This window comes from Solanum stenotomum, chromosome 5 (genome assembly GCF_019186545.1).
Source record: "Solanum stenotomum isolate F172 chromosome 5, ASM1918654v1, whole genome shotgun sequence".
NCBI lineage: Eukaryota > Viridiplantae > Streptophyta > Magnoliopsida > Solanales > Solanaceae > Solanum > Solanum stenotomum.
The window spans coordinates 56,646,228-56,673,857 of NC_064286.1; the positions used below are offsets into that span (position 1 = coordinate 56,646,228).

General features: G+C 32.1%; 2 protein-coding genes across 5 annotated transcripts; both read left to right on the top strand.

The window, feature by feature from the left end:
• Window positions 1-26,941, top strand: LOC125866141 (endochitinase 1). 4 transcript variants are annotated; one of them, XM_049546444.1, is made up of 4 exons: window positions 1-461; window positions 569-722; window positions 835-1,163; window positions 26,733-26,941. In XM_049546444.1, the coding sequence occupies exons 1-4, from the start codon at window positions 23-25 to the stop codon at window positions 26,795-26,797; spliced, it is 987 nt and encodes a 328-aa protein (XP_049402401.1). In that variant the 5' UTR covers window positions 1-22; the 3' UTR covers window positions 26,798-26,941. The 4 variants fall into 4 exon arrangements, with proteins under 4 accessions (XP_049402401.1, XP_049402403.1, XP_049402400.1 ...); XM_049546446.1 differs by lacking the exon at window positions 26,733-26,941 and adding an exon at window positions 9,794-9,892 and having other exon boundaries at window positions 835-1,191; XM_049546443.1 differs by lacking the exons at window positions 1-461; window positions 569-722; window positions 835-1,163 and adding exons at window positions 20,173-20,677; window positions 20,813-20,966; window positions 21,055-21,383.
• LOC125866142 (endochitinase 4-like) lies at window positions 13,891-16,441 on the top strand. Its single transcript, XM_049546447.1, has 3 exons — window positions 13,891-14,418; window positions 14,515-14,668; window positions 15,863-16,441. The coding sequence occupies exons 1-3, from the start codon at window positions 13,968-13,970 to the stop codon at window positions 16,227-16,229; spliced, it is 972 nt and encodes a 323-aa protein (XP_049402404.1). The 5' UTR covers window positions 13,891-13,967; the 3' UTR covers window positions 16,230-16,441.
• Window positions 26,942-27,630: the final 689 nt, after the last annotated feature.

Genomic DNA, 27,630 nt, shown 5'->3' on the forward strand with positions numbered 1-27,630 from the left:
TTTTACTACTACTACATTCAAAATGGGGCCTTCTAAATTCACTACTTTTTCTTTACTATTTTCTCTCCTTTTGCTGAGCGCTGCCTCAGCGCAGAATTGTGGTTCACAGGGCGGAGGCGCACGTTGTGCCTCGGGACTCTGTTGCAGCAAATTCGGCTGGTGTGGTAACACTAATGATCATTGTGGTTCTGGCAATTGTCAAAGTCAGTGTCCTGGTGGCGGCCCTGGTTCTGGTCCTGTTACTGGTGGGGACCTTGGAAGCGTCATCTCAAATTCCATGTTTGATGAGATGCTTAAGCATCGCAACGAAAATTCTTGTCAAGGAAAGAATAATTTCTACAGTTACAATGCCTTTATCACTGCTGCTAGGTCTTTTCCTGGCTTTGGTACAACTGGTGATATCAATGCCCGTAAAAGGGAAATTGCTGCTTTCTTTGCCCAAACCTCCCATGAAACTACTGGTATGTCGATTGATAAATTCAATATTTAGATCGAACAATTATAATTTCATTGTGAATCAAAATTTAAGTAATAATAATTGATTATGTACATGTTTTTATATCTATAGGAGGATGGCCTTCGGCACCTGATGGACCATTCGCATGGGGTTATTGTTTCCTTAGAGAACAAGGTAACCCGGGTGACTACTGTTCACCAAGTAGTCAATGGCCTTGTGCACCTGGAAGGAAATATTTCGGACGAGGCCCAATCCAAATTTCACAGTAAGCTCCTATATATTAACAATCATTTTTATTATATTGTCATAGAACTAGATTTATCCTACAATTAACTTGTAGAGTCTAATTATGTGTATTTTGACATTAATAAACACAGCAACTACAACTACGGGCCATGTGGAAGAGCAATTGGAGCGGACCTTTTAAATAATCCCGATTTAGTAGCCACAGATTCAGTCATCTCATTCAAGACAGCTATCTGGTTCTGGATGACCACTCAATTACCAAAGCCTTCTTGCCACGATGTCATCATTGGAAGATGGAACCCATCTGCCGGTGACCGAGCAGCCAATCGTCTTCCTGGATTTGGTGTCATCACAAACATCATCAATGGTGGCTTAGAATGTGGTCGTGGTAATGACAATAGGGTACAAGATCGAATTGGATTTTACAGGAGGTATTGCGGAATTCTTGGAGTTAGTCCTGGTGACAATCTTGATTGCGGCAACCAGAGGCCTTTTGGCAGCTGATTCTTAGTCGAGTAACAACTTCATCATAAATTTTGTTGTATTCTCTGGTAACGCAAGGATCAACTAAGAAATGAAGTTTTAATAATATGATTGTAGTATTATTAGGACCACGACTATAGTCGTGTTCAATAATAAATAAAGACTTTTGTCGAAGATACATATATCTCAATGAAAAAGTAGCCATCACGCTCGGATTGTTCAGCATGCATTACTCTTTATCTTCAAAAACCAAACCAATGTGCACATAATTATAACGCATTTGGTAGCCTAACCTGTGATGGTGGGGGTTGGCACGACACTACATGTATATATCATAACCCAAAAGAAACTTTAGCCTCCAAGAAGGCTCCTCTCTAATGTTAAATGTGGAGGTAACCAACCAATTTGAATCAAACATAGATCAACATTGACAAAATTAAATAGATAATGTTGTGTATGGAAAATATTGAAATGCTCAAATCTTTTGTTACATCTTTTCTTCTAAATTTCCAAACATATAATTAATAAAAGGAATTAGGGGTTGAGCTCAAAATAAGTTGAATTGGGTACAATCTCAATTTGTTCTAGTCTTAACCTATTTTAAAAGGATCTTCAATTGACCCCAATTCAATCTCCAATTTCAACCTGTTAAGACTCTTTATTGAGATTAAGTAGATCAAAGAGTTAATAACTTTGATGGTCACTCAACTATCAACTACTTTCACTCAAAGTCACTTAATTTTCATTTTCAACTTAAAAGTCATTCAACTATGACTTCTTTGCACATAAAGTCATTCAACTTATTTAAACAAAAATTTAACTAAAATTTGCTGACATGAAATTTTTATTTTAGTCAAAATTTTAAGAACCAAATATATATCTATTTAAATCATTTAATGACCCGCTTCATTCAATCCGACCCGCTAAAAATATAATATAAAACTTTTTATTTTACCATTAACTATCGAACCAAAAAAACAAAATATCAAGCATAACTCTATAGTTGTTAATTTACTACTGATACATGAGTTTGTGACATTAAATTAAGTTGCACAAATTTAAAATAATGTAATGTGTTGCCTGTTAGGTAAGATTGTTCCAGTTGTATTGATTGATTAACTTTTTTTTAAAAAAAAAAGATAATAATAATAATTTAGGGAATTAATGGTAAAATAAAAAATTCAATATATTATATTTTTAGCGGGTCGGGTTGAATGGGGCGGGTCATTAAATGGTTTAAATGAATATATATTTGGTTCTTCAAATTTGGTTAAAATAAAAATTTCATGTCAACAAATTTTAATGAAAAAACTAATTAAATAGGTTGAGTGATTTTATGTCCAAAGAGGTCATAGTTGAGTGACTTTTAAGTTGAAAATGAAAGTTGAGTGACTTTCTATGAAAAAAATTGATAGTTGAGTGACCATCAAAATTATTAACTCGTAGATCAAATTAGGCAGGTCATGACCCAACCCATTTTTAGCCCATTTGATCCCTACTTATTTGAGCTCAAACTAAACTTGCACGGATCATGACTCAACCTGATTTTTATTTCAATTCATTTTAATATCTCCATTTTCAACCCTGCCGATTAGGTATGGTCATTCACCATTTTATAAGTATGTCTCTGACTGAATAAACCTGCATATATACTGAGATAGTAAGCAAAATAGTTCTAATGTTCTCTCATATCACCCTCATAAAAAAGTGTTCAATGGCTTTATGAGAAAGTTGATATACAGCATTCACATTTTCAAATGTGAAAGAACTATTTTACCCAAAAACGCAATAAACAGCGGAATTTGTAAGACATAAATTTATCGTGGAAAACTCTTTGCTCAATTGAGTAAAAAATCACGGCCTATAGTGTATAAGCTTTCGACCACCAATCTCCAATAACTTCTCATGAGCAACGTTTTTACAAGTCAGTGATCTAAAAGACTAACTCTAGTACTTCAACTCAATCGTTCACTCAAACTGTTCTAATTACGCTCTCCAAAAAGTCAAACTCGCTTCTTGTTACAAACCTCACCCATACAACTACTTTCTTCAATCTAGAAATTATTACAACTCAGTAATAACTCTAGAACATCATCAACTACAATCTCAATAATGAATAGAAGCTATTACAACTCAGTAAATACTCCTATTACATGAACTAACTTTGACACCATACTATCAACGCGTAATACCTTGAGTTTGCGATATTTGATCTTCGCCTTCTTGCCTAGCGTTGTTGTAAGGAAACCTTATCAAATTAAGTACGGAGTTAAAGGGGAAGAATAGAATTAGCTGCCCTAAGTATAGACATTTTCAAATTATGTAACTTTGACCCAGCCGGCCCTATTTCTTCTAGCCCTACTACCTTAGATAATTACTTTAATTTGAAAATGTCATCAATATTATTCAAAGTATTTATCTTTGAATATGTTCACAGGGTCAGATATATGTATATTAGTGTGGGTGGTGTGACACTCGGACACTTGGTAGAAAGTACATATATTTATAGGTATTTTCTTCTTAAGTTAGGCATATATAAAAGAATGACATTTGATAGGAGCATTGACCAAAATAAGCTATTTTAAAAACCAATTCACCAAACTAATACGCTTTTTAAATTTTTTACAAAAGTAGTATAAACGTACTTCATGGTAACGTTTTAGGTTATTTTTATTTTAAAAATTCAACAGATAAAAATTGACGGAGCTGACGACGTTAAATGAATAAACGTTACTGTGAGTAACGTTTTACACCTAAAACGTTACTCACAATAACGTTTATTGAGAATCCAATCACGTCAATTCTGAATCAAGTCCTGCAAATTTAAAACATTACTCACAGTAATGTTTTAAGTGTAAAACGTTACTCACAGTAACATTTTAGGTGTAAAACGTTACTATTTTACTAAGAATCCAATCACGGATCTTCGACTCCTGCAAATTTAGAATAAATCCTGCAAATTTAGCTATAAAATGTTATTCATATTATGTTGAGTTCTTACTATAGCTTTAAAATTATTTTTCTAATTTATTAATATTATTTTAAAAAATCTCTTAATAATATGATAAACTTGACTTATTTAATTCATACCTGATGAAGTTTTGTGAATATTATTTTAACAATGGGCAACACAAGTAAAAGTTTTGTTGAATATTGTTGGAATATGCAAAACATTCCTTACAACAACATTTATTTTATAATCACGTGTGGTCAGTTTAAAAAATGGAGGAATATGACTTTAACAGAGTGTTGTAACTGACAGTCACGTTTTTGAGGTAAAACGTTACTATGAGTAACGTTTTATAGCTAAATTTGCAGGAGTCGAAGACCCGTGATTGGATTCTTAGTAAAATAGTAATGTTTTACTCCTAAAACGTTACTCACAACGTTACTATGAGCAACATTTTAGGTGTAAAACGTTACTATGAGTAACGTTTTAAATTTGCAGGATTTGATTCTGCATTTGCAGGGTTGACGTGATTGGATTCTCAATAAATGTTATTGTGAGTAATGTTTTACACCTAAAACGTTACTCACATTAACGTTTATTCATTTAACGTCGTCAGCTCCGTCAGTTTTTGTCCGTTGAATTTTTAAAATAAAAATAACCTAAAACGTTACCATGAAGTACGTTTATACTACTTTTGTAAAAAATTTAAAAAGCGTATTAGTTTGGTGAATTGGTTTTTAAAATAGCTTATTTTGGTCAAAACTTCCATTTGATAGGTGTCACAATACAAAAATGGACGTGATGACACTAGTTTATTTTCACCAATACAAGTCAGTCTTAATCCAACGAAACGAAAGAAATACGGAAAGTAAAGCAAGAATAATAATATGAGAGCGGAAAACATATTCATTCTATTATAACTCCAAAACTTGGTTGTCACGTGTACAAGTCACTGTTACATAAAGTGCGAAAATAAAAGATAATTACAAGTCTCGATGTCTTTGTTTCTCAAATAAAACAAAGCATAAATATAAAGAAAAAAAAGGATCTGTCGGGACGACAAGCAGCTACCTCTCAAAGTCCTTCAACAAGCCTCGGGTATAGAAGAAGAAGAGCAATCACACGGAATCAGACTCAGACTCGGAACCTACGCAAGTGTAGAAGCAAGGAGTGAGTACCAGACAACACGGTACTCAACAAGCAACTAAAGAAACAAAGCAAAACTAACTAGAAAACGAGTACTCCTTCCAACCCAACCGAACTAACTACAACCTATATAGAAACCAGTCCAACCTAACTTTTTCACAATACACAACTCACAAGGCTTAATAGTCACGGTTCAACAACCAACATGTATCAAGTATGACAATCACAGCTGTCAACTAGATCAATCACAACTATCAAGTTCATCAAAGCACATTAATCAAGTACACTGAATATAAAATTTCAAGATTTATCATGCACAATATCAATCAGAACTCATGGGAACCACCCATAATTCATGAACTACCCGATAATGACCTCAGCATCAATATCAATCGCCGGTAATGACCTCAGCATCCATAACACTCGCTGGAAATGACCTCGACATCAATATCACTTGTCGGAATGACTTCGGCATCAATGTTATTGTCAGAAACTACCTCTGCATCGATAACCATCACATGTTTTTTCACGGTGCTCAGAAAATCAATGCAAATAAGCAATTTCGTACCACAAGGAACATATAATAACTCAAGCAAATCAATTACAATTAATGTCATCAAAGCATTTCATCAATCATCACATTATGGTTCACAATAAGGTAAATTCACAAAGTATTGTGATCAAAATGTTGTCTTTTGATTAATCCCTTTTTTATTCACTAATATCAATCAAGTGAAATAATTGAACTCATCACCCATAAAAGAATGAAATTGAAATGTAACTTTTAATACTTATTTATCCTCATTTCATTATGAATTATTTTTCTCATAATTTATTTTCTACAAAAATATTTTAAGATCAAACATGAGAAAATCGAAAAATTCATAATAAATGCACCCTAATTCAGTACGGAGTCAAAGTGGGAAGCAGAATTAGCAGCCCTAAATATACATAGAGGCAGATCTCTGCATGTTAGTGCGGGTGGCGTGACACTTGGTCACTTGGTAAAAGTACATGTGTATAGATATTTTCTTCTTGAAGTTGGACATTTATTAAAGAATGACATTCGATAGGCATGATAAAATTAATCTATAAAATAATGATATTTTAAATTCATTAAAATTGAATGAGTTAATAATTTATTTATTTTAGGAATAACTATTAATCAGTTAAGTTTTTACATTATATTTATCAAATATAATGAGAATTCAAAAAAATTACATAGTAATTAAGAATTCTTAAATTTATCATGTATATGTGATACAATAATTTACTTGTATATGTTGATGTATCACTGATACAAAATGAATTGTTGATTCCATAATACAAAGCGAATTTCGAAAATTATTATATTACTAGTATAAAGCGAATTTTAGAAACTGTTGTTACGTATAGTAATATCTAAACTATCATTGTATTTAATAATTAGGCTCAAACTATTGATATACAACTCTTATTAACTCATGAGAGACTTTGTCTACATATTTTTTATTTTTTATATTTGATAGATTATATAATCAAAATATATATTGAAAAATTATTAGGTACTAAAAAAAACATATAAGAAAAACCTACAACAAATTTAAAACTTGGTAAGAATTGGATGGATTGGCTTATGACTCGATCTTTTAAGTCATTGCATCCCAATCAGTTTCAGGCCAAGTAACTTTTAATTTGATCAATAATTTGCTTATTTATTAACACAACTTATTTTGACATGTCCAGTTTCAATCAGTCCCCCAATTCGACACCCCATAGACCATCGAGCGTCGATAAAGAACATAAGATATGGCCGACATGACTTTAATTTCTAAAAAAATTATGTTCTACTAGGCATAAATTTAACTGTTTAAGGGCAAAAATTAAATATCAACCCATTTAAAGGATAAAAATTAAAGATCAATCAATTTGAAAGGATATAAAATTTGGTAATATTTGGTTTTTATGTTAAATATGAAATTTATACTAAATCAGTAAAACGCATGATCTGTAAATTTTACGTCCACCACAAATTTTATTCATTTCGTCACAAATTTTGGTAGTATTTGGAATTCTGACAACCAAGAAAATGCATATTAAAATGCTTTCGTTCAAATATGCTTACAGATTTATTTTTAATCACAAGAATTTTGTTCACGTTCTTTTTTTTTCCCTTTTAATTTCTATTCAACGAGTTACATAGTTTTCCACTACAAATTTAATTTACTCTAACTATGAAAATTACAATTTGTAGTACAGTTTTTATTGAATAGGCAAGTTTAATATTTAAAAAATCAAAATCCAGTTTTTATGATCATCAATTCATCATACTCAAATTCCGCTATCTTTTCTGTATTATATGTATTTTTTGCTAATGATAGTCTCCAGTCTAAATTATGTAGAGAAAAGTCTGGAATAACGTCCAAAGCCGCCCTGGCTCTTTTAGGGCCCGTTTGGCCATAGATTTCCCAAATAATATTTGGGAAAAAATTTGGTAAATAGTGTTTGTTCATACAAATTGTCATTATTTGGCAAATATCCCAAATTCTCAAATACTAGTTTTTTCTAGTATTTGGGCCAAATCTCATTGATTGGGATCTTTTGAAAATTAAAATTTTACACCAAACTTTTATCTTTTACAAAAACAGCCTCCATAGTAATGTTTACGTTGTATTACATATTTTTTACGTGAACACCAAAGTAGTGATAAAATATTCAGTGAATATGACAGTGATGATATGGTTATTGATGAAAATGATGAACAATCGGGTCATGGTAACAAAGTCATGTGCTTTGTCTACTTCACGATGTATGAAATGATGCTTGTTGCACTCACTCCAAACTATCACATTGCTCTATTGTCATGGACACTACTTGTTATTTGTTACAACAGATCCAATTGACTTGTAATACAAATTTATGGTTAATTTTAATAGTTTTTAAAACTTATGGGTATAAATCATATTTTTCTAAAAAAGTGAAATATATTTTATAACACAACAAAGTCAGTGATGCCTCATAACCACAAATAGAGAATTCAGTCATCTTCCTCCTTGCCTATAAATACGTTTCACTTTACCACTTTGTTTCCCATCACATTTTACTACTACATTCATAATGAGGCCTTCTAAATTCACTACTTTTTCTTTACTATTTTCTCTCCTTTTGCTGACTGCTGCCTCGGCACAGAATTGTGGTTCACAGGCAGGAGGCACACTTTGTGCCTCGGGACTCTGTTGCAGCAAATTCGGCTGGTGTGGTAACACTAATGACCATTGTGGTTCTGGCAATTGTCAAAGTCAGTGTCCTGGTGGCGGCCCTGGTCCTGGTCCTGTTACTGGTGGGGACCTTGGAAGCGTCATCTCAAATTCCATGTTTGATGAGATGCTTAAGCTTCGCAACGAAAATTCTTGTCAAGGAAAGAATAATGTCTACAGTTACAATGCCTTTATCATTGCTGCTAGGTCTTTCCTGGCTTTGGTACAACTGGTGATTCAAATACCCGCAAAAGGGAAATTGCTGCTTTCTTTGCCCAAACCTCCCAAAACCCTACTGGTATGTTAATATTTAGATCGAACAATTATAATTTCATTGTGAGTCAAAATTTTAGTAATAATAATTGATTATGTACCCGTTTTTATATATATAGGAGGATCTGATGGACCATTCGCATGGGGTTACTGTTTCCTTAGAAAACAAGTAACCCGGGTGACTACTATTCAGCAAGTGGTCAATGGCCTTCATGTCCACCTGGAAGGAAATATTCCGGACGAGGCCCATTCCCAATTACACAGTAAGCTCCTATATATTATTTCCTCTGTTCCAATTTATGTGACACATTTCGCTTTTCGAGAGTTAAACAATTTAAGTTTGACCAAGAATTTGCTCATGGAATCTTCAATTTTTTAAAAATGAAATTTATATATTTGTAAATTACATAAAAAGTACTCTAAATCTCAACAATTGATAATTCAAAATATTTAGAAGATATATGAAGAATTTACTGTCAAAGATAAACTTGTTTGAATCTCGAAATCTGAAATGTGTCACATAAATAGGGATAGAGGGAGTAACAATTATTTTCATTATATTGTCATGGAGCTAGATAAATTTATTTATGCTACGATTAAATTTGATGAATTTGTAGTGTCTAATTACGTGTATTTTGACATTAATAAACACAGTTATGGGCCATGTGCAAGAGCCATCGGAGCGGACCTTTTAAACAATCTAGATTTAGTAGCCACAGACCCAATCATCTCATTCAAGACATCTCTCTTATTCTGGATGACCACTCAATCACCAAAACCTTCTTGCCACGATGTCATCATTGGAAGATGGAACCCATCCGCTGGTGACCGAGCAGCCAATCGTCTTCCTGGATTTGGTGTCATCGCAAACATCATCAATGGTGGCTTAGAATGTGGTCGTGGTAATGACAACAGGGTACAAGATCGAATTGGGTTTTACAAGAGGTATTGCGAAATTCTTGGAGTTAGTCCTGGTAACAATCTTGATTGCGGCAACCAGAGGCCTTTTGGCAGCTGATTCTATGTAACAACTTCATTATATGTTTTGTTGTATTCTCGCACAATGCAAGTATCAACTATAAAATAAAGTTTTAATAATATGATTGTAGTCTGATTAGTACCACGACTATATATAATCGTGTTCAATAATAAATAAAGACTTTTATCCAAGATACATATATCTCAATGAAGTCGCCATCAACCTCGGATTTTTCCACAAGCATTACTCTTTCCCTTCAAAATTCAAATCAATGTGCACGTAGTTATAATTCATATGGTAACGGCCTTATAATTACTTGTACAACTTCAAAAACCAAATCAATGCTAGCTATACTAACTTGTGATGGTGGGGGTTTTGCACGACCCCTTCATGTATACTACATCATAACAGAAAAGATGATATAAACCTTAGCCTCCAAGAAAGCTCCTCTTTAATGTTAGCTAGTTTATCAGTGACAAAGCTAGCTTCTCTATAGCAGTGATTAACATGAATATGTCCTTGCCTCATTAAAAGTCTAATATGGAGAATAAGCTTTTTGTGGTAGGCGTGAATATTATTACTACACTCTAATACTCCCTCTATTCTAGATTAACTGAATTTTTGAGACTTTTTTTGTCACGACTCAAAAATGGATGTGATGGCACTCGTCTTATCCCACCAAGACAATTCAGCCTAAACCTCAACTATTACAATAAAATACAGAAACTTTATAATCAACTCAAAAATACCCCAAAATCTGGTTGTCACGTGTACAAGCCTCTAAAGTATTACAATTGATTCAAAAGAAAAACACAAGTCTCAAATGACCTTGTTTCTATAATAGAACAAGATCATAAATAGGAATAAGAAAGTCCGCCGAAATGACAAGCAGCTACCTCACAAACCTCCACAAGAAGCCTCAGACAAGAAGAAGAGAAAATATCACAAAGGTCCGGGCTAGTAACCTACAAAAATTGTAGAAGCAAGGGGTGAGTACCAAACCACACGGTACTCAACAAGTAAACCTCTAAACACAAGCTAAGGGGATAGAATACGGGTACTCCTTACACCCCAACCGAACCTCCACAACTACAACCTGCATAAAAATCAGCTCAACCTACAATTCACAATTTACAAAGCACACAACTCAACAACAACACTCTAACAATTACATTTCCTCAACAACAAGCTTATTATTCATCAATCTCAACTTCCACAAAAAGGCACTCACAATATCAGCAACACACAAGATCAAGTTCATCAATGATAAAAATGTGCAATGCAATGAAATGCAATGAAATGCAATGTCAAGTATAGTGATGCATGTCTGACCTAATGATACACACTCGCTGTCTCTCAGTCCAGGACCCATGGGGGACATATTTGTTCATGCATCCATCGCGGCGAGCAATACGACCCTCGATAATGGTAACCATCGCGGCGCGCGATATGTCCTTCGAAATATAGTATCCATCGCGATGCGCGATACGTTCCTCAAAATGGTGCATCCTCTTTAATTTCTTATTTTTTTCTCAATTCACATAACACTTGTCACATCCATGTCTCAGAACAATGCAAATGACATGTTCACACAAATAATTAAGAGATGACCATTTTCATAACATTGCACAATTCACAGCAACACAATCATGATACAACATCAACAATGATTCAACAAGCCTTTCAAACCATTCTCAACACATCACACACAAACAATTAATCACATTGCCCTTTATTACCCCTTTTTCATCATTAAGATTAATCAATGTGGACAAGGCAACCCATCACCAAGTCTCGTTACCCCCAAACACATATCACAAAGAAATACACGAATTCCATACACTTAACAAGGGTTTAGAAATCCACTTGCCTCAAATGGTCGAACAATCACTCCCAGACTTGAGTCTTTCCTTTTGTTGAACTTCCAAATCAATATAATCTATTCCAAATAAATAATCACAATAAGATTTCAAAATAACAACACTCATATTACTATTGTGTCTAGTCTAGACCAAAAAACTCACCCAAGTTTACAGTCAATTTCCTAAACTTCCAGCCTAGGATTCAATCTTAATTTCCTCCAATATCATAATTTAATGGTGTTCATAGGTATATAATACACCTAATATTGATAATCATATTAAGAAAAATCCCTAATTAGAATCAATACCCTATCTGTAACTTTCACATGGAAAGAACAGAGAAACCGAGAGTGACAACACAACAAAATTCCACCCCACAGTGCTTCGATTTCCAATTACCATCAATTTTCTTACTTGTTTTGGTCAATGGTTAATCCTAATTATACTCCAATGATTGGCTGCATGCAATTATCTAATGACTATCCTAATTGGGCAACGACAACCCACTAGCAAGCTTGATCAACATCTGCCAAACACAAGAACAATAATTTCTCTAAAGATTTAAAGTTGCTATTGCCTTAAAATTGGAATCATTGGTCATTAAGAAAATTCATAACAATTATTAAAAAAAAACTCACGTTGAATCAGCAAAAATTGTTCAACCCAATTTCTTTCTGCTCTATCTAGCATTAATGATATCAATGAATTCCCCCTAATCTTCTAACATTTATAATTTATTATATTTGATAGGAAAGCTTTGTACCTATTGGCGGTCGTTGGACGCTGCTCCAAATATTTCCGTCGACTTTTCCTTTCCTCTCATGTACGTCTGCTTAGGTTAGTTTCTGACTCCTTTTCTTTTCTTAAATTATGACCCAAAAATTCTCAACCCTAATAATTTATTTTCATATATGGGTCAAGTGGTATATGGTATTAATTAAATTATAAACTTGACCCATTAAGCATTAACTAAAATTAGTTATTTAATAAATAACCGTCAATAAATTAACTATGGTTATACGAATATTCAAAATTTTCAAAAATGACCTTCTGGGTCATCACATTTTGGAAAAATTACTTAAATACACAACACTTCTTTACCTATTCTCAATATTTCCCTACTCTTTTACTAAAATACAAAAATCCCTTATTTTTCCCCAATTCAACTTAACCGATACTTTATTAGTTTAAGTATCCGCCCGTTATTAATTAAAGTATTTGCGCTGCTATATTATGCATCCGCCTATTAATTAAGTATTCATGTTGCTAACAACTTAATAATTTAAGTATCCGTCCATTATTAATTAAAGTATTCGCATTGCTATATTATGCATCCGCCCGTTAATTTAGAATCCGTGTTGCTAACAACTTAATAATTTAAGTATCCGTCTGTTATTAATTAAAGTATTCGCGCTGCTATATTAAGTATCCACACTGCTATATTATGTATCCGAAAAATACTAAAAAAAGGGATTTTTGGTAATTAATGAAAGAGTAGGGAAATGAAGTAATTTCTTTCTTATACTATGTCATTTGCCTAATTTTTACTTACATTTTTCATAGTTCAAAATAATTGAATTGTTCAAAGTTCAAGAAGGATGTTTGAAACTTTTTTCATATTAATTATTTTGAAGAAAATCAAAGGACGTTTTCTTCTCTGTCTGACAGCTTATGTTTGTGGGGAAAGGAAAGGAGTTAGTGATAGAGGACAAACTCAAAAGAACTTGAAGCTCAAACTTATAGCTCCAACTGGAACAACTCACAATTTCACAATATATATATATATATCTGTGTGTTGTATCAATTGTATTTGTGATATAATGAATACAACATGTATTCATCCTCTTTCCTCCTAATATGTAGCTAAATACAATAATTTTTTATACAATTATATTAATCATTTTGATACAAATCAGTTGTATCAATTGTATTCATGATACAACGAATACAACAAGTATTCAACCTCTCCTGCCTAGTCTCGCTCACCTCTCTCCTCCCCAAACATGTAGCTATAATTTATAATTAAGCAAACTATAGCTACAGATCTCGAATTAAGTCTAAACTATAGTCATTTTTGAAAGTTCTTTATATTTTTAATAAAATGATTTATGGCTGTGAAAATATTAAAAACATAAAAGCCGCCACTAAATATTGATTTACCTTTCAGCGTGCTCTACGGGCTTAAATTATGGACAAGACAGAGGACCATCGTTTTTGTCACTATAAGTCACTGATCCCTCAGAACCACTCATAGAGAATTCAGCCATCTCACTTCTTGCCTATAAATTCCTTTAACTTTGCCACTTTCTTTCCTATCACATTTTACTACATTAAAATGAGACTTCCTATATTCACTACTCTTTCTTTACTATTTTCTCTCCTTTTGCTGATTGCCTCGGCGGAGCAATGTGGTTCACAGGCCGGAGGCGCAATTTGTGCCTCAGGACTCTGTTGCAGCAAATTTGGCTGGTGTGGTAACACTGATACCTATTGTGGTCCTGGCAATTGCCAGAGCCAGTGTCCTTCTGGCCCCTCTCCAAAACTACCTACCACTGATCCTGGTCCTCTTGGGGACCAGCTCGGCAGTATCATCTCAAATTCCATGTTTGATCAGATGCTTAAGCATCGCAACGATAATATCTGCAAAGGAAAGAATAATTTCTACAGTTACAATGCCTTTATCACTGCCGCCAGGTCTTATCCTGGCTTTGGCACCACAGGTGATATCACTACCCGTAAAAGGGAAATTGCTGCTTTCTTTGCCCAAACTTCCCATGAAACTACTGGTATGTACATCAATTTAAATTTAAATTTGATGAATTCAACTTTTAGTTATGTGAATCTAAAAAGATACAATTGATTATGTACCCGTTGATGGATAGGAGGATGGCCTACGGCACCAGATGGACCATACGCATGGGGTTACTGCTTCCTGAGAGAACAAGGTAGCCCGGGCGATTACTGTACACAAAGTAGTGAATGGCCTTGTGCTCCTGGCAAGAAATATTTCGGACGAGGTCCCATCCAACTTACAAGGTAATCTTCTGGTTTTATCGGTTAACGATTAATCATACGGAGGTATCCTAATTTTTAACTAATCAAACAAAAAGAGAATTATAATTCGTACGTTTTAATATGTAGGGTGTATTTGGTACAAAGAAAAGTGTTTTCCTAGAAAATGTTTTCCTGGAAAACAAATAGATTTTTTACTTATTTAATCATGTTTGATTGGTGAGTAGAAAATATTTTTCAGAAAAGATTTTTAGTGTTTGATTTATGAATAAAAATGTGTTTGAGAAATACCTTTTATTTTTACTAGAGTAGAAAATATTTTTTAAAAACAAACTTAAATTTTTTTTAGGGGTGGGTGGGTGGGTGGGGGTCGAGGATAGGGATGAAAAAATGAAATTTTGAAGTTGAAAATAATTTTTAAAAACAAACTTAAAATTTCTTTTTGGAGGTGGGGTCGAGGGTAGGGGTGAAAAAATAAAATTTTGAAGTTGAAAATATTTTGTAAAAATAAACTCAAGTTTTTTNGAATGAAAAATATTTTTGGGAAAATATCTTTTAATTTTACTAGAGAGTAGAAAATGATTTTTGAATTGAAATTGAAAATATTTTTTTAAAAATAAACTTAATTTTTTTTGGGGGGAGGTGGGGATGAGATGGGGTAAAAAAATAAAAAAANTGAAATAGAAAATATTTTTTAAAAACAAACTTAATTTAATTTTATTTTTTGAAGGGAGTGGCGGCTGGTAGGGGGCTGTTTGGGGGGGGGGAGGGTAGGGGTGGGGGATAAAAAAAATAAAAAAATAAAATTAGAAAATCTTTTTAAAATAATTTTTAATATTTTTTTTGGGGTGGTGGTAGGTGGCTGGGGTAGGGGTGAGGGTGGGGTAAAAAAATTTAAGTTAAAAATATTTTTTAAAAACAAGCTTTAAATTTTTTTGGAGAGGGGTGGTTTGAGAGTAGGGACAAAATAAATTGATTTTTTCAAAAAAAATAAATAAATTGTAATTTGAAGTTGGATGAGAGATTTGGAAAATGTTTTCCTTAAGTTTTGAAGGGAAGTCATTTCCCTTAAATTTGAAGAAAATGAGTTGATTTGGAAAACATTTAACCCAACTAAACATGAGAAAATTGAAAAAACATTTTTCGAAAAATGTTTTCCTTCATACCAAACACACCCATAGTGTCTAATTATGTGTATTTTGACATTAACAAACACAGCAACCTCAACTATGGACCATTTGGACGTGCCATCAATGAGGACCTGTTGAACAATCCATATTTAGTGGCCACGGACCCAGTGATCTCATTCAAATCAGCTATCTGGTTCTGGATGACCCCTCAATACCCAAAGCCTTCTTGCCACAATGTCATCATCGGAAGTTGGCAACCATCTAGCGCTGACCAAGCAGCCAATCGCATCCCTGGATTCGGTGTCATCACGAACATCATCAATGGTGGTGTGGAATGTGGTCATGGTAATGATGATAAGGTCCAGGATCGAATTGGGTTTTACATGAGGTATTGTGGAATGCTTGGAGTTAGCCCAAGTGACAATCTTGATTGCGGCAACCAGATGCATTTCTGACTCTTAGCCGATTCTATGTAACCATACCTCATCTGTTTTGTTGTCTGATTAATTAAGACCTCGTTTAATAGTAAATAAGGACTTTTGTCTTGGATACGTATATCGTAATGAAGTCTCCTTCATATATCGACCTCGGATATTTCCACAAGTATTATGTATGAAAAGTGATTTTGGCACTTTAATCAAATAAAATTTTGCAATAAATTTATCAATTATTGATGAACAAATAGCAAGAAAAAAAAAATTAAAAGTGTGATGGAAATAATTTGATAACTAATAAAATTGGAGAATGAGACAGGCTTGACTATTTTTCGAAATAATTTTTTTTCTTAAAATAAAAGTGTTTTGAAAAGAGTCTGAATGAGAATAAGACTATCATAAATTTGGTTCATTCAGATCTTTTCAGACTCGTTAAGAGATTCTTAAATTAAAAAAAAAAGAAGCATTTCATTGCCTAATGAGTAATGTCTAGATCATATGACCCAAACATCCATTAAGTGCAAGCAAATGAGGCTTTAGGTACACTCTAATTTACAATATTACGAATCTTATCACATTTAGGTGCATCTAGATATACGTTTCGATACATCTAGATACATGAGATAAAAATTATGTGTAATTTGTTCTAGATAGATAGGAGACTGGAGCCTAAAGGGCAAAAAAAATTGTCAAAAATTTCAAAAAGATACATCAATTTTTTTTTAACTAAAAGGGAAAAAGCGCTCCTAACGTAGCGATTTTCTTCTGACACCGTTACTCCGTTAGGTCAGCGATTTTGTCCAAAAAAAAATTTCCTTTTTTTTAAGAATATCGCTGCCTGAGCAGCATTTTTCGTGAATTTTTTTTAAAAAAAATTAAGTCGCTGCTATGGCAGGGTTGTTATAAAAAAAAAATTAATATTAAAATTCGCAGCGATTTTCTATCAGAAACTAAAAAAAATAAAATTGAAAATCGCTTCACATGTAGCGATTTTAGTTTTTAATTTTTTTTTTTAATAAAGGCAGCGATTTCAGTAAAAAAAATAATTAAAAAATCATGTGAATGTTTGAACAATTAAAAAGAAATTGGAAGGGAATTTCGCTGCCAAGGTGTCACGACCCGATTTATCAAGTCATGATGGCACCTACTATACAATTTGTCACGACCCGATTTATCAAGTCATGATGGCACCTACTATAACCCACCNCGATCTTCCGAAGCTAACCTAGCTGTCAGAATTTTCATCTGAGCACGTCTTCCAAGAAGGTTGACCAAAGTCAACTTTTCAAGTTATAAAAATCTCCAAAACAGGAGAACGGGCCTAAAACCCAAACGAACGACCAGGCGACCGAACAGTCAGTGCCAGCAAGTCATAAATGACTTGGGGTCGCTACAGGAACGCTCTAAACGATGAAATGAATTCTTTAATTTAAAAATGACCTGGAGGGTCATTACACAAGGCCATGATTATTAAAAAAAAGTTTTTTAGTAGTCATTCTAAAATGGGCAAATTACAGAAATCGCATATTTTTAAGGCAAAATTATAATTTATCCCTTAAAAGTTTATAATTACAGAAATTCCTCAAAACGGATACAATAATATAAGCGTTGATACATTAATCTGATTCACGAGATACATTAATCGTTAAGTAAGATACATTACATTTTATACATGATACACTAATCTGATGTACATTTTATACATGATACACTATCTGATGCGCGAGATACACTAATTTGATGTTCATTTTATGCATGATACACTATCTGATGCACGAGATACACTAATCTGATGCGCGAGATACACTAATTTGATGCACGAGATACACTAATTGATGTGCAAAAATAAGGAATTTTGGAGATTTGTAAAACTTATGGGAGATAATGGTCGTAAGTAAACTAAAAGATGGGATTTCTGCAATTTTTCCTAAAGTCCATAACGCATAGGGATATCACAAAATCATTGAACCAAAAATAAAATATAAATATATGAATGAAAGAATAATACTAAAAACTATATACATTAGCAAACTTAAATATGTCATTCATACATTAATTTTTTTTTTACTGAAATCGCTGCCAGGCAGCGATTATTAATTTTTTTTTTTAACTAAAATTGCTAAAGGTGGAGCGATATCTAATTATTTTATTTTAATTTTTGATAGAAAATCGTTGCTAATTTTAATATTAAAAATATTTTTTTATAACAACGCTACTATAGCATCGACTTTATTTTTTAAAAAAAAAAATTGCGAAAAACGCTGCTTTGGCAGTGATGTTCTTAAAAAAAAGGAAAATTTTTTTGGACAAAATCGCTGGTAGGTCAGTGGTTTTGATTCTAACGGAGTAACGGCGTCAGAAGAAAATCACTACGTGAGGAGCGTTTTTGCCCTTTGGTTAAAAAAAATTGATGTACGTACTCCTTTGGAATTTTTGGCAATTTTTTTTGCCCTTTAGGCTCCAGACTCAGATATATTGTATCCAAGTGGATTCACATGTATCTAGATACATAACAAAGCTCGTTCGCTTCCCTCTCATCTCGTTTGTCACTCTCCTATATCTCAAGTATCCCATATGTTGAGAAAATAATTAATTAATATTCTCTCTAACAGTTGAGATGGTTACACACTTCAACACCATATGCATGGAAATCACACTATATACACGGTGTCTATTAGATGAGACGATCACACACTTCAACATTAGATACATGTGAATCACACTAGATACATGTTTGTTGCATGTATCTGGGATACATAACAAATTTTGTTCGCCTCGTTTCCATCTCGCTTGCCTCTCTCCCTATTTTATTGTATTTGGTAGCAAAAATACATGTACTTGGGTATATCTTCCTCAATATATGATAGAAAATTTTTAATCAGTGGTAAGATACATAATGTTTTAATAATAGTATATATGATGGTGAAATATATTTAATTAGGTAATTTCTCCCCTTTTCAATAGGTAAAACTTTATTTGAAAAATCAAAGTCCAAATTTTATGTTATCCTCAAGGCTTGTCAAAGTAGTGATGTTAGCAGATAACCAAACAAACACAAAACGTCTAAAATATATATTTAAAATTTAAGTAATGTTTGACGTTAAGAGCCGCCTCTTATTTTATAAAAAAATAATTCCAGACCTGCCCCACCCCCCACCCCCCACCCCCACCCCAAACCCCACCCCCTTTTGAAAATATTATGCTCTACGTTTTAATTTATGCGTCTTAATTTTGTTCAACATGAGATTTAAGAAAATCTTTCAAAAATAATTTGTGATTTTAAAACAAAATGTTTTTAAAATTGTGTCATCTTAAAAATATCATTTACGATACTGTGTTTAAGGAATTTATCAAATAAAAAGTGATCTGTTTTTCTGAAGGAGTATATATAAAAGTAAGACAAATATATTAAAATCATCCTTATATATTAATTTATGTAACTTTTGTATTGGTAAATCTCCTTAGAAAAATATACTTATTTAATACTCCTACTAGTAATTTTAGTTTATAAATTTTTTATTCTATTTTCAGAGCCTGTTTCGATTAGTTTATTTTAAGTGTTGAAAACAATTGATTTTAAATTAAAATTATAAAAATAAGTCAAAAGTCATAAATTAATAACTTATGACTCATAAATCAAAAACCAATCTAAATAGGCTCTTAACTACATAAATATTTATAACTTATTTTAGATAATATATTTTATTTTTAAAAAAAATATTCTAAAATTTCATACTAATAAAATATCATCACCAGTTGAGAATTGAGATAATAATTAATGAAAATAAATAAAATAAACTTAAAGAAGATAAGAGCCGCCACCAAAATATACGTTTCCGGTCATGGTGCTCAACATTTGATTTTTGTCACAAATTAAAGTCCCCCTCATACGTCACAACCACTAACGATTCAGTCATGTCTGCTCCGTTAAAATTGAGTGATTTTTTGAGAAAAAAAAAATAGGAATGACGATCTGAGATATTCTGGCTATAAATACCTTTAACTTTACCACTTGTTCCCCATCATGACCTTTTCCTACAACACTAAAATGAGGCATTTTGAATTCATAATTTTTTCTTTACTATTTTCTCTACTTTTGCTGACTGCCTCGGCAGAGCAATGTGGTGTGCAGGCAGGAGGTGCGCTTTGTGCCGCGGGACTCTGTTGCAGCAAATTTGGCTGGTGTGGTTACACTGATGCCCATTGTGCTCCCGGCTATTGTCAGAGCCAGTGTCGTGACAGCCCCGGTCCTATTGGGGACCTTGGCGGTGTCATCTCAAATTCCATGTTTGATCAGATGCTTAATCATCGCAACGATAATGCTTGTCAAGGAAAGAATAATTTCTATAGTTACAATGCCTTTATCACTGCTGCGAAGTCTTTTCCTGGCTTTGGCACCACTGGTGATACTACTGCCCGTAAAAGGGAAATTGCTGCTTTCTTTGCCCAAACCTCCCATGAAACTACTGGTACGCCAATTTGAATTTGATAAATTCAATATTTAGATCGAATAATTATAATTTTATTGTGAGTCAAATTTTTCAGTAATAATAATTGATTATTTACCCGTTTATATATATATATATATATATATATATATATAGGAGGGTGGCCTACGGCACCAGATGGACCATATGCATGGGGTTACTGCTTTCTTAGAGAACAAGGTAGCCCGGGCGACTACTGTACACCAAGTAGTCAATGGCCTTGTGCTCCTGGAAGGAAATATTTTGGACGAGGCCCAATTCAAATTTCACAGTAAGCTAGATTAATCTATTTGTCCTGTGGTAAAATTTGATGAACTTGTAATGTCTAATTATATGTATTTTGACATTAATAATCATAGCAACTACAACTATGGGCCATGTGGAAGAGCCATTGGAGTGGATCTTTTAAACAATCCTGATTTAGTAGCCACGGACTCAGTCATCTCATTCAAATCAGCCATCTGGTTCTGGATGACCCCTCAATCACCAAAGCCTTCTTGTCATGATGTCATCACTGGAAAATGGCAACCATCCAATGCTGACCAAGCAGCTAATCGCCTCCCTGGATTCGGTGTCATCACTAACATCATCAATGGTGGCATGGAATGTGGTCATGGGAATGATAATAGGGTCCAAGATCGAATTGGATTTTACAGGAGATATTGTGAAATTCTTGGAGTTAGTCCTGGTAACAATCTCGATTGTGGCAATCAGCGGTCCTTTGGAAACGGACTCTTAGTCGATACTATGTAACAACTTCATCGCCTGTTTTGTTGTATTCTCTTGCAACATATAATGTCTCAGCTATAATTGCTTGTAATAATAAACAAAGACACTTACCTCCAAAAGTTCAATCTTCGAAATCAAATCAATGTGTATATGCTTACAACCCATTTAATAATTGATTATTGTAGGAATCGTTGTTTTGTAATAACAGTTAGATTTGTAAATAGAGTTAAATGATGAAATAAGAACAAATTGAAGAATGCAAACTACTTCAAAAAAAAAAAAAGAGATGTTGTTCAACGAAAGTGGTGTCGTAGTTCAACAAATGTATAAGAGAGGCACGCCTGCTTTTAGCTCGCTCTTGCTTTTTTAGTTTATTTATTTATTTATTTTGATTGAGTCAATTATTTATCGAAAATAATATTTCTATCTTTCAAATATGTCTTACTTTTTTTATGTGTTTGGTATATAAGCAAAATTTATTATTTCAAAAATATTTATAAACTTATTCTTTTACTCTCACTAACAAAATTGTTTTTCACATACTTAAAACTTTTCTTAGATAAAAAAAAAAAATCAATAAGTTTGACTAACAAACAAAATTTAAAAAAATGTTTGACTTGATTTTTCCAAAAACAGAGACGTGAAACACTTTCTTTTCAACTACTCATATCAATTATTTAAGCATCTTTGGAAAGTGTAAACTCTGCAAAATAATAAAAGTTGGTCAGAAGTGGAAGTTTGGCTTAATGATCCTTTTCTTTAAAAGGAAGAGTGCGTTTCTATTATCGGATTAATTAAAAGAAAAATTACGTGGATAGATAAGTATATACTAATTAATTACTTAATATAATTATAGTTTGTATTGATTATAATTTGTGATTAACCGTTAACCATATATTTACAATTATCTGATACATATATAAATACAATTCGTCTCTCTCCACTCTCTGTCCTCTCTTGCTCACCTCTCTCCTCCCTTTCTCAGTCTCACTCGCCTCTCTTCTCTCTCTAATATATTGCTACGAATTGTAATTACCAAACTACATATAAAGAGCATAATTAAATTTATTTTAGTGGCTATTTGCAAATCTTCCTCTCAATTGAACGGAAGAAGTCAAATATATGTAGGTATTAGTTATGTAGGGTTTAATTATGCATGGTTTAGTTATGCAAGTATTAGTTATGCAAGGTTTAGTTATGCAGGTATTAGTTATGCGGTGTTTAGTTATGTAGGTATTAGTTATGCGAGTATTATTTAGTTATGTAGAGATTACATTACATGAATTATTAACTATTGAATATTGATTTTAATATAAATTAATATATATTATTTACAAATAAAATAAGTAAGCAAATAGTATAAACTCTCCCTTAAAAAAATAAAGAAAGGAATTTTCTCTATACTTAACTAGGAATTCTGTGTTTTTTCTCTCTTTGTTTTTTTAATGTTTAAAGCTTATAAAAACAAAATATTATTAATATATTTCAAATACATATACTATCCTATTTTATATAATGTAAATGTCTATCAATATGATGCATGCGTTATTTGTACATTTTTAATATACCAAATATATAAATTATATATAAATTCACACTCTAAATAAAAAATTAATACATGATAATTAAATATGTGGATATATTTAGTAATATATAATGCGAATATATAATAAGCATATGCGCTATCAAAATTATACATTCCTATTCATAATATTAATAAATATTTATATTTTAATTTTAAATGAAAACAAATAAAAAGTCATGTGTATACGAAAAGAAATATGAAACAAAAATAGTTGGGAAAATAGAATAGTTATGTAAAGTTTTTAATAAAAAAAGATTTAAAAATAAATTAATAGGGATAAATGTGTAATTTATCTTTTTAATACATATATAACTAATACCCACATAACTTATTCCACTTTCTATCCTGTATAACTTATACTTAGATTCCCTCATAAGTTATGTAGGTATTAATTATGTAGGATTACAAAAAATGCAACCAAACACCGTATAAAATTAGTACATGAATAACTTTTATATAATATTTAGAAGTTATCAACCAAACATAGTACAAATCATGTTGACTTTTCAACCTAACAAACAACTTTTACCAAACATTGTAAAACTAATACAATGCTTTATACATGAATAATATGTCCTCTTATACCGCAACCAAACGACCCTTTATTGTACTCTAATTTTATTTTATTTGACATTAAATTTAAGCTTCCCTATTTAAAAGAACTCGATACTCTCTCCATTCTATTTTATATCATATAATTTTATTTAACACACAGTCTAAGGATTTTTTTTTGTGGTAATTTATGGTCTAAATAAGAGATAAATGTTGACAATGAATAATATTATAAATGATAAAACGAGTTTTTAATATTAATAAATTATTATTAAATAGGTAAATATATATATATATATTTTTTATGTATGATTAAAATAAAAATGAATCGTATAAATTAGAGGAGAGAGAGTATAAAATATAAGAAAAAATTATTTGAAAAGTCAGTCCAAATTCCGCCGTCGTTAAAGGACAACAGGACACGTTACATCTGAGGGAATACAATATCACACCGTCCATAGTCTTTATATTTCTCTATTTTGATTTTATTTTTAGTTCGTTTATAAAAAATAATTTTATTTTAATAATTATTTTGTTTCAACTTTTACATAGCATAGGATATTTAAAATCATAAAACTAGAACATATTTTAATATATTTATATAATTTTTATTTGAAGTTAGTAATATTTAAAGGATCTTTTTTTACTTTATTAAATATTATATCCGATCAAACACAAATAAATACATTAAAACAAACGAGGTATATTGTCATTTGTCAAAAATATCTGAACAATTTAAAAATGACAATTGATACCTTAACATGGGGAGTAAGATAATTTTAAAAACACCTGCCGTTAACATTACTTTGTCTAAAAAATCCAGCAACTAGGTCTTAAATATATCATATTATATACTAGTGAAATAACGTCAAGAAAAAATCTGGAATAATTATAAGAGCCGCCACTTTCTTTTTTATTTGACCCCCTTAAAATATTCTATTTTCTTAATTTTAATTTATGTATTTCAATTTAATTCCACACAAAGCTTAAAAAGATTTTAAATAAAATTTAAACTAAAATAGATATATTATTTAGAATATTTAATTGAAAGAATTACTTTCAAAAAGTGGTATTCATTTTTGCAACATACTAGAGAAAAAGTAAGACAAATTGAGATGATCCTTCTATATTAATTAACGTAATATTTTTCTAGTAAATATTTTTTATATTTAATTTTTATTATTTTATATTCAATTAGATGATTTATAATGACATAGATATCTATCTTAATTTAGATCATATATTTTATAATCTTTATTCTTAAATTTCATACTCAATAATTGCATACATCAGAGGGAAGAGAGTAATTAATGAAAATAAAATATTTTCTCCGTTTTTTTTTAGTTGTCATAGTTTTGAGAATCAAACAATATGAATTTTGATTAATATTTTTTTTAAAATATTAAAATGAAAAGAATTAGTACAATTTATTGTACTTTTTATATATATTTTGAATATATAAAATTTTATTTTTAAAATATTAAATAAATATGATTTAACTTTACTTTAAATAATAGTCAAATTAATTTTCAAAAATATAACACAATTAAAAACGAACGGGGGATTGAGGGAGTAAAATAAGAGGCTAAAAGCCGCCAGTATATTTACATGTTACCTGTCAGCGTACTCCACTGAATTTAATTCTGGATAAGACAGAGGACTATGAGATTTGTGCCTAGTTTATTCAACATTTTTTTCACAAATCAAAGTCACAGCTATCGATATTAGAAGTGTTTCATTCTTAATTAGAGATTTCAGATTCAAAATTAGAGATTTCAGATTCAAGTTTTGAATATGAAAAAAAATCTTGTTGGGAACACTAGTTTTGAATGGGCCCTGTAAAGCGTAATTCAAATTTAGTCGAAAGTCCAATGTGAACTCTGAATATTAAATTAGAAAACAAAAAAAAGTGACAGCTACTAATAGACAATTCGCCTTAGGTCTCCATCACGGCATCTTCCTTCTTCTTACCTATAAATAGCTTCCATTTTACAAATTGTTTCCCATCAACTAATTTTACTAGTTATTACTACATCAAAATGAGGCTTTCTGAATTCACTACTCTTTTCTTACTATTTTCTGTGCTTTTGCTGTCTGCCTCGGCAGAGCAATGTGGTTCACAGGCTGGAGGCGCACTTTGTGCCTCGGGACTCTGTTGCAGCAAATTCGGCTGGTGTGGTAACACTAATGATTATTGTGGTCCTGGTAATTGTCAGAGTCAGTGTCCTGGCGGCCCCGGTCCTTCAGGGGACCTTGGCGGTGTCATCTCAAATTCCATGTTTGATCAGATGCTTAATCATCGCAATGATAATGCTTGTCAAGGAAAGGGTAATTTCTATAGTTACAATGCCTTCATCAGTGCTGCTGGGTCTTTTCCTGGATTTGGTACTACTGGTGATATCACTGCCCGTAAAAGGGAAATTGCTGCTTTCTTTGCCCAAACTTCCCATGAAACTACTGGTACGTCGATTTGAATTTGATAAATTCAATATTTAGATCGAACAATTATAATTTCCTTGTGATTGATTATGTACCTGTTTATATATATAGGAGGATGGCCTACGGCACCAGATGGACCATACGCATGGGGTTACTGTTTCCTTAGAGAACAAGGTAGCCCGGGTGATTACTGTACACCAAGTAGTCAATGGCCTTGTGCTCCTGGAAGGAAATATTTCGGACGAGGACCGATCCAAATTTCACAGTAAGCTTATATATATAATACTCAATCATTTTCATTGACTATAGACCTAGACAAAAAAGTCTTTTTATCCGTTACAACAAGTTAAAATTTATTAATGTGATGAGGTCTAATTACGTGTATTTTGACATATACAAACAGCAACTACAACTATGGGCCATGTGGAAGAGCCATCGGAGTGGACCTTTTAAACAATCCTGATTTAGTAGCCACAGACTCAGTCATCTCATTCAAATCAGCTATATGGTTCTGGATGACCCCTCAATCGCCAAAGCCTTCTTGCCATGATGTCATCACCGGAAGATGGCAACCATCTGGTGCTGACCAAGCAGCTAATCGCGTCCCTGGATTCGGTGTCATCACAAACATCATCAATGGTGGCTTAGAATGTGGTCATGGCAGTGACAGCAGGGTCCAAGACCGAATTGGATTTTACAGGAGGTATTGCGGAATTCTTGGAGTTAGCCCAGGTGACAATCTTGATTGTGGCAATCAGAGGTCTTTTGGAAACGGACTCTTAGTCGATACTATGTAACGATCGACTTCATCATATAAGGCCCCAACTATAAATAAATTTATGTATGTACGAAATTGTATAAATTGTGATTGTAGTATGATGGGACCACGACTTATAATTGTTTGTTTTTATAATAAACAAATACTATTGTTCTTCTTCTAATGTTCTGACGGGTCATGTTAATTAGCATTGTGGAAACAGGTTAACAATCGAGCCATTTCATTACACTAGTGTACTTGTCCGTGCTTTGCGCGTTTCTAAAAAAATATAATATATGAATTAGTATTAATTAATATTATGATTTTATAAAAAGACAATAATTATAATGAAACGCCTCTTCATGATTTTGCTATATTTTTAGATAATAGATATATATCTTTTATTGAATAAATATATGTGAAACATTAACACCGTATATGAAATTATTTATTCAAATTAATGTATAATATTAAGTTAAATAACGTATCAGGAAAAAAGTGATGAAGAAATTTGGTAATGTATATATCTAAGAAACAATCTAAGAGCATGTTTGGCATGACTGTTGGGAGAAAAACACTTTTTAAAAAATAAATATCAGTGTTTGACAAATTCTTTAAATTGCTTTAAATGGAAGCAGTAGCAGTTTTTCTGCTATTGGGAAAAAACAAAAAAAGTTCTACTTCTTACAAAAAACAAAAGCAGAAGTAGAAAATTATTTTCTTGAACACTAAAATATCCCTCTCATATATACATATTACTATATTATAGAAGAGTCTAGGAATGACTACCAATGTTCCAATAATATCACTATTAATGTCCAATATATTTATAAAATATATAAGTGGGCCCCACCACCTTCCACTTAAATACTA

Coding starts and splice junctions, on each gene's coding strand:
- LOC125866142 (XM_049546447.1), top strand. CDS start 13,968: ATGAGACTTCCTATATTCACTACTCTTTCTTTACTATTTTCTCTCCTT. Junction 14,419..14,514: donor AACTTCCCATGAAACTACTG/GTATGTACATCA, acceptor GTTGATGGATAG/GAGGATGGCCTACGGCACCA. Junction 14,669..15,862: donor GGTCCCATCCAACTTACAAG/GTAATCTTCTGG, acceptor TAACAAACACAG/CAACCTCAACTATGGACCAT.
- LOC125866141 (XM_049546443.1), top strand. CDS start 20,233: ATGACCTTTTCCTACAACACTAAAATGAGGCATTTTGAATTCATAATT. Junction 20,678..20,812: donor AACCTCCCATGAAACTACTG/GTACGCCAATTT, acceptor ATATATATATAG/GAGGGTGGCCTACGGCACCA. Junction 20,967..21,054: donor GGCCCAATTCAAATTTCACA/GTAAGCTAGATT, acceptor TAATAATCATAG/CAACTACAACTATGGGCCAT.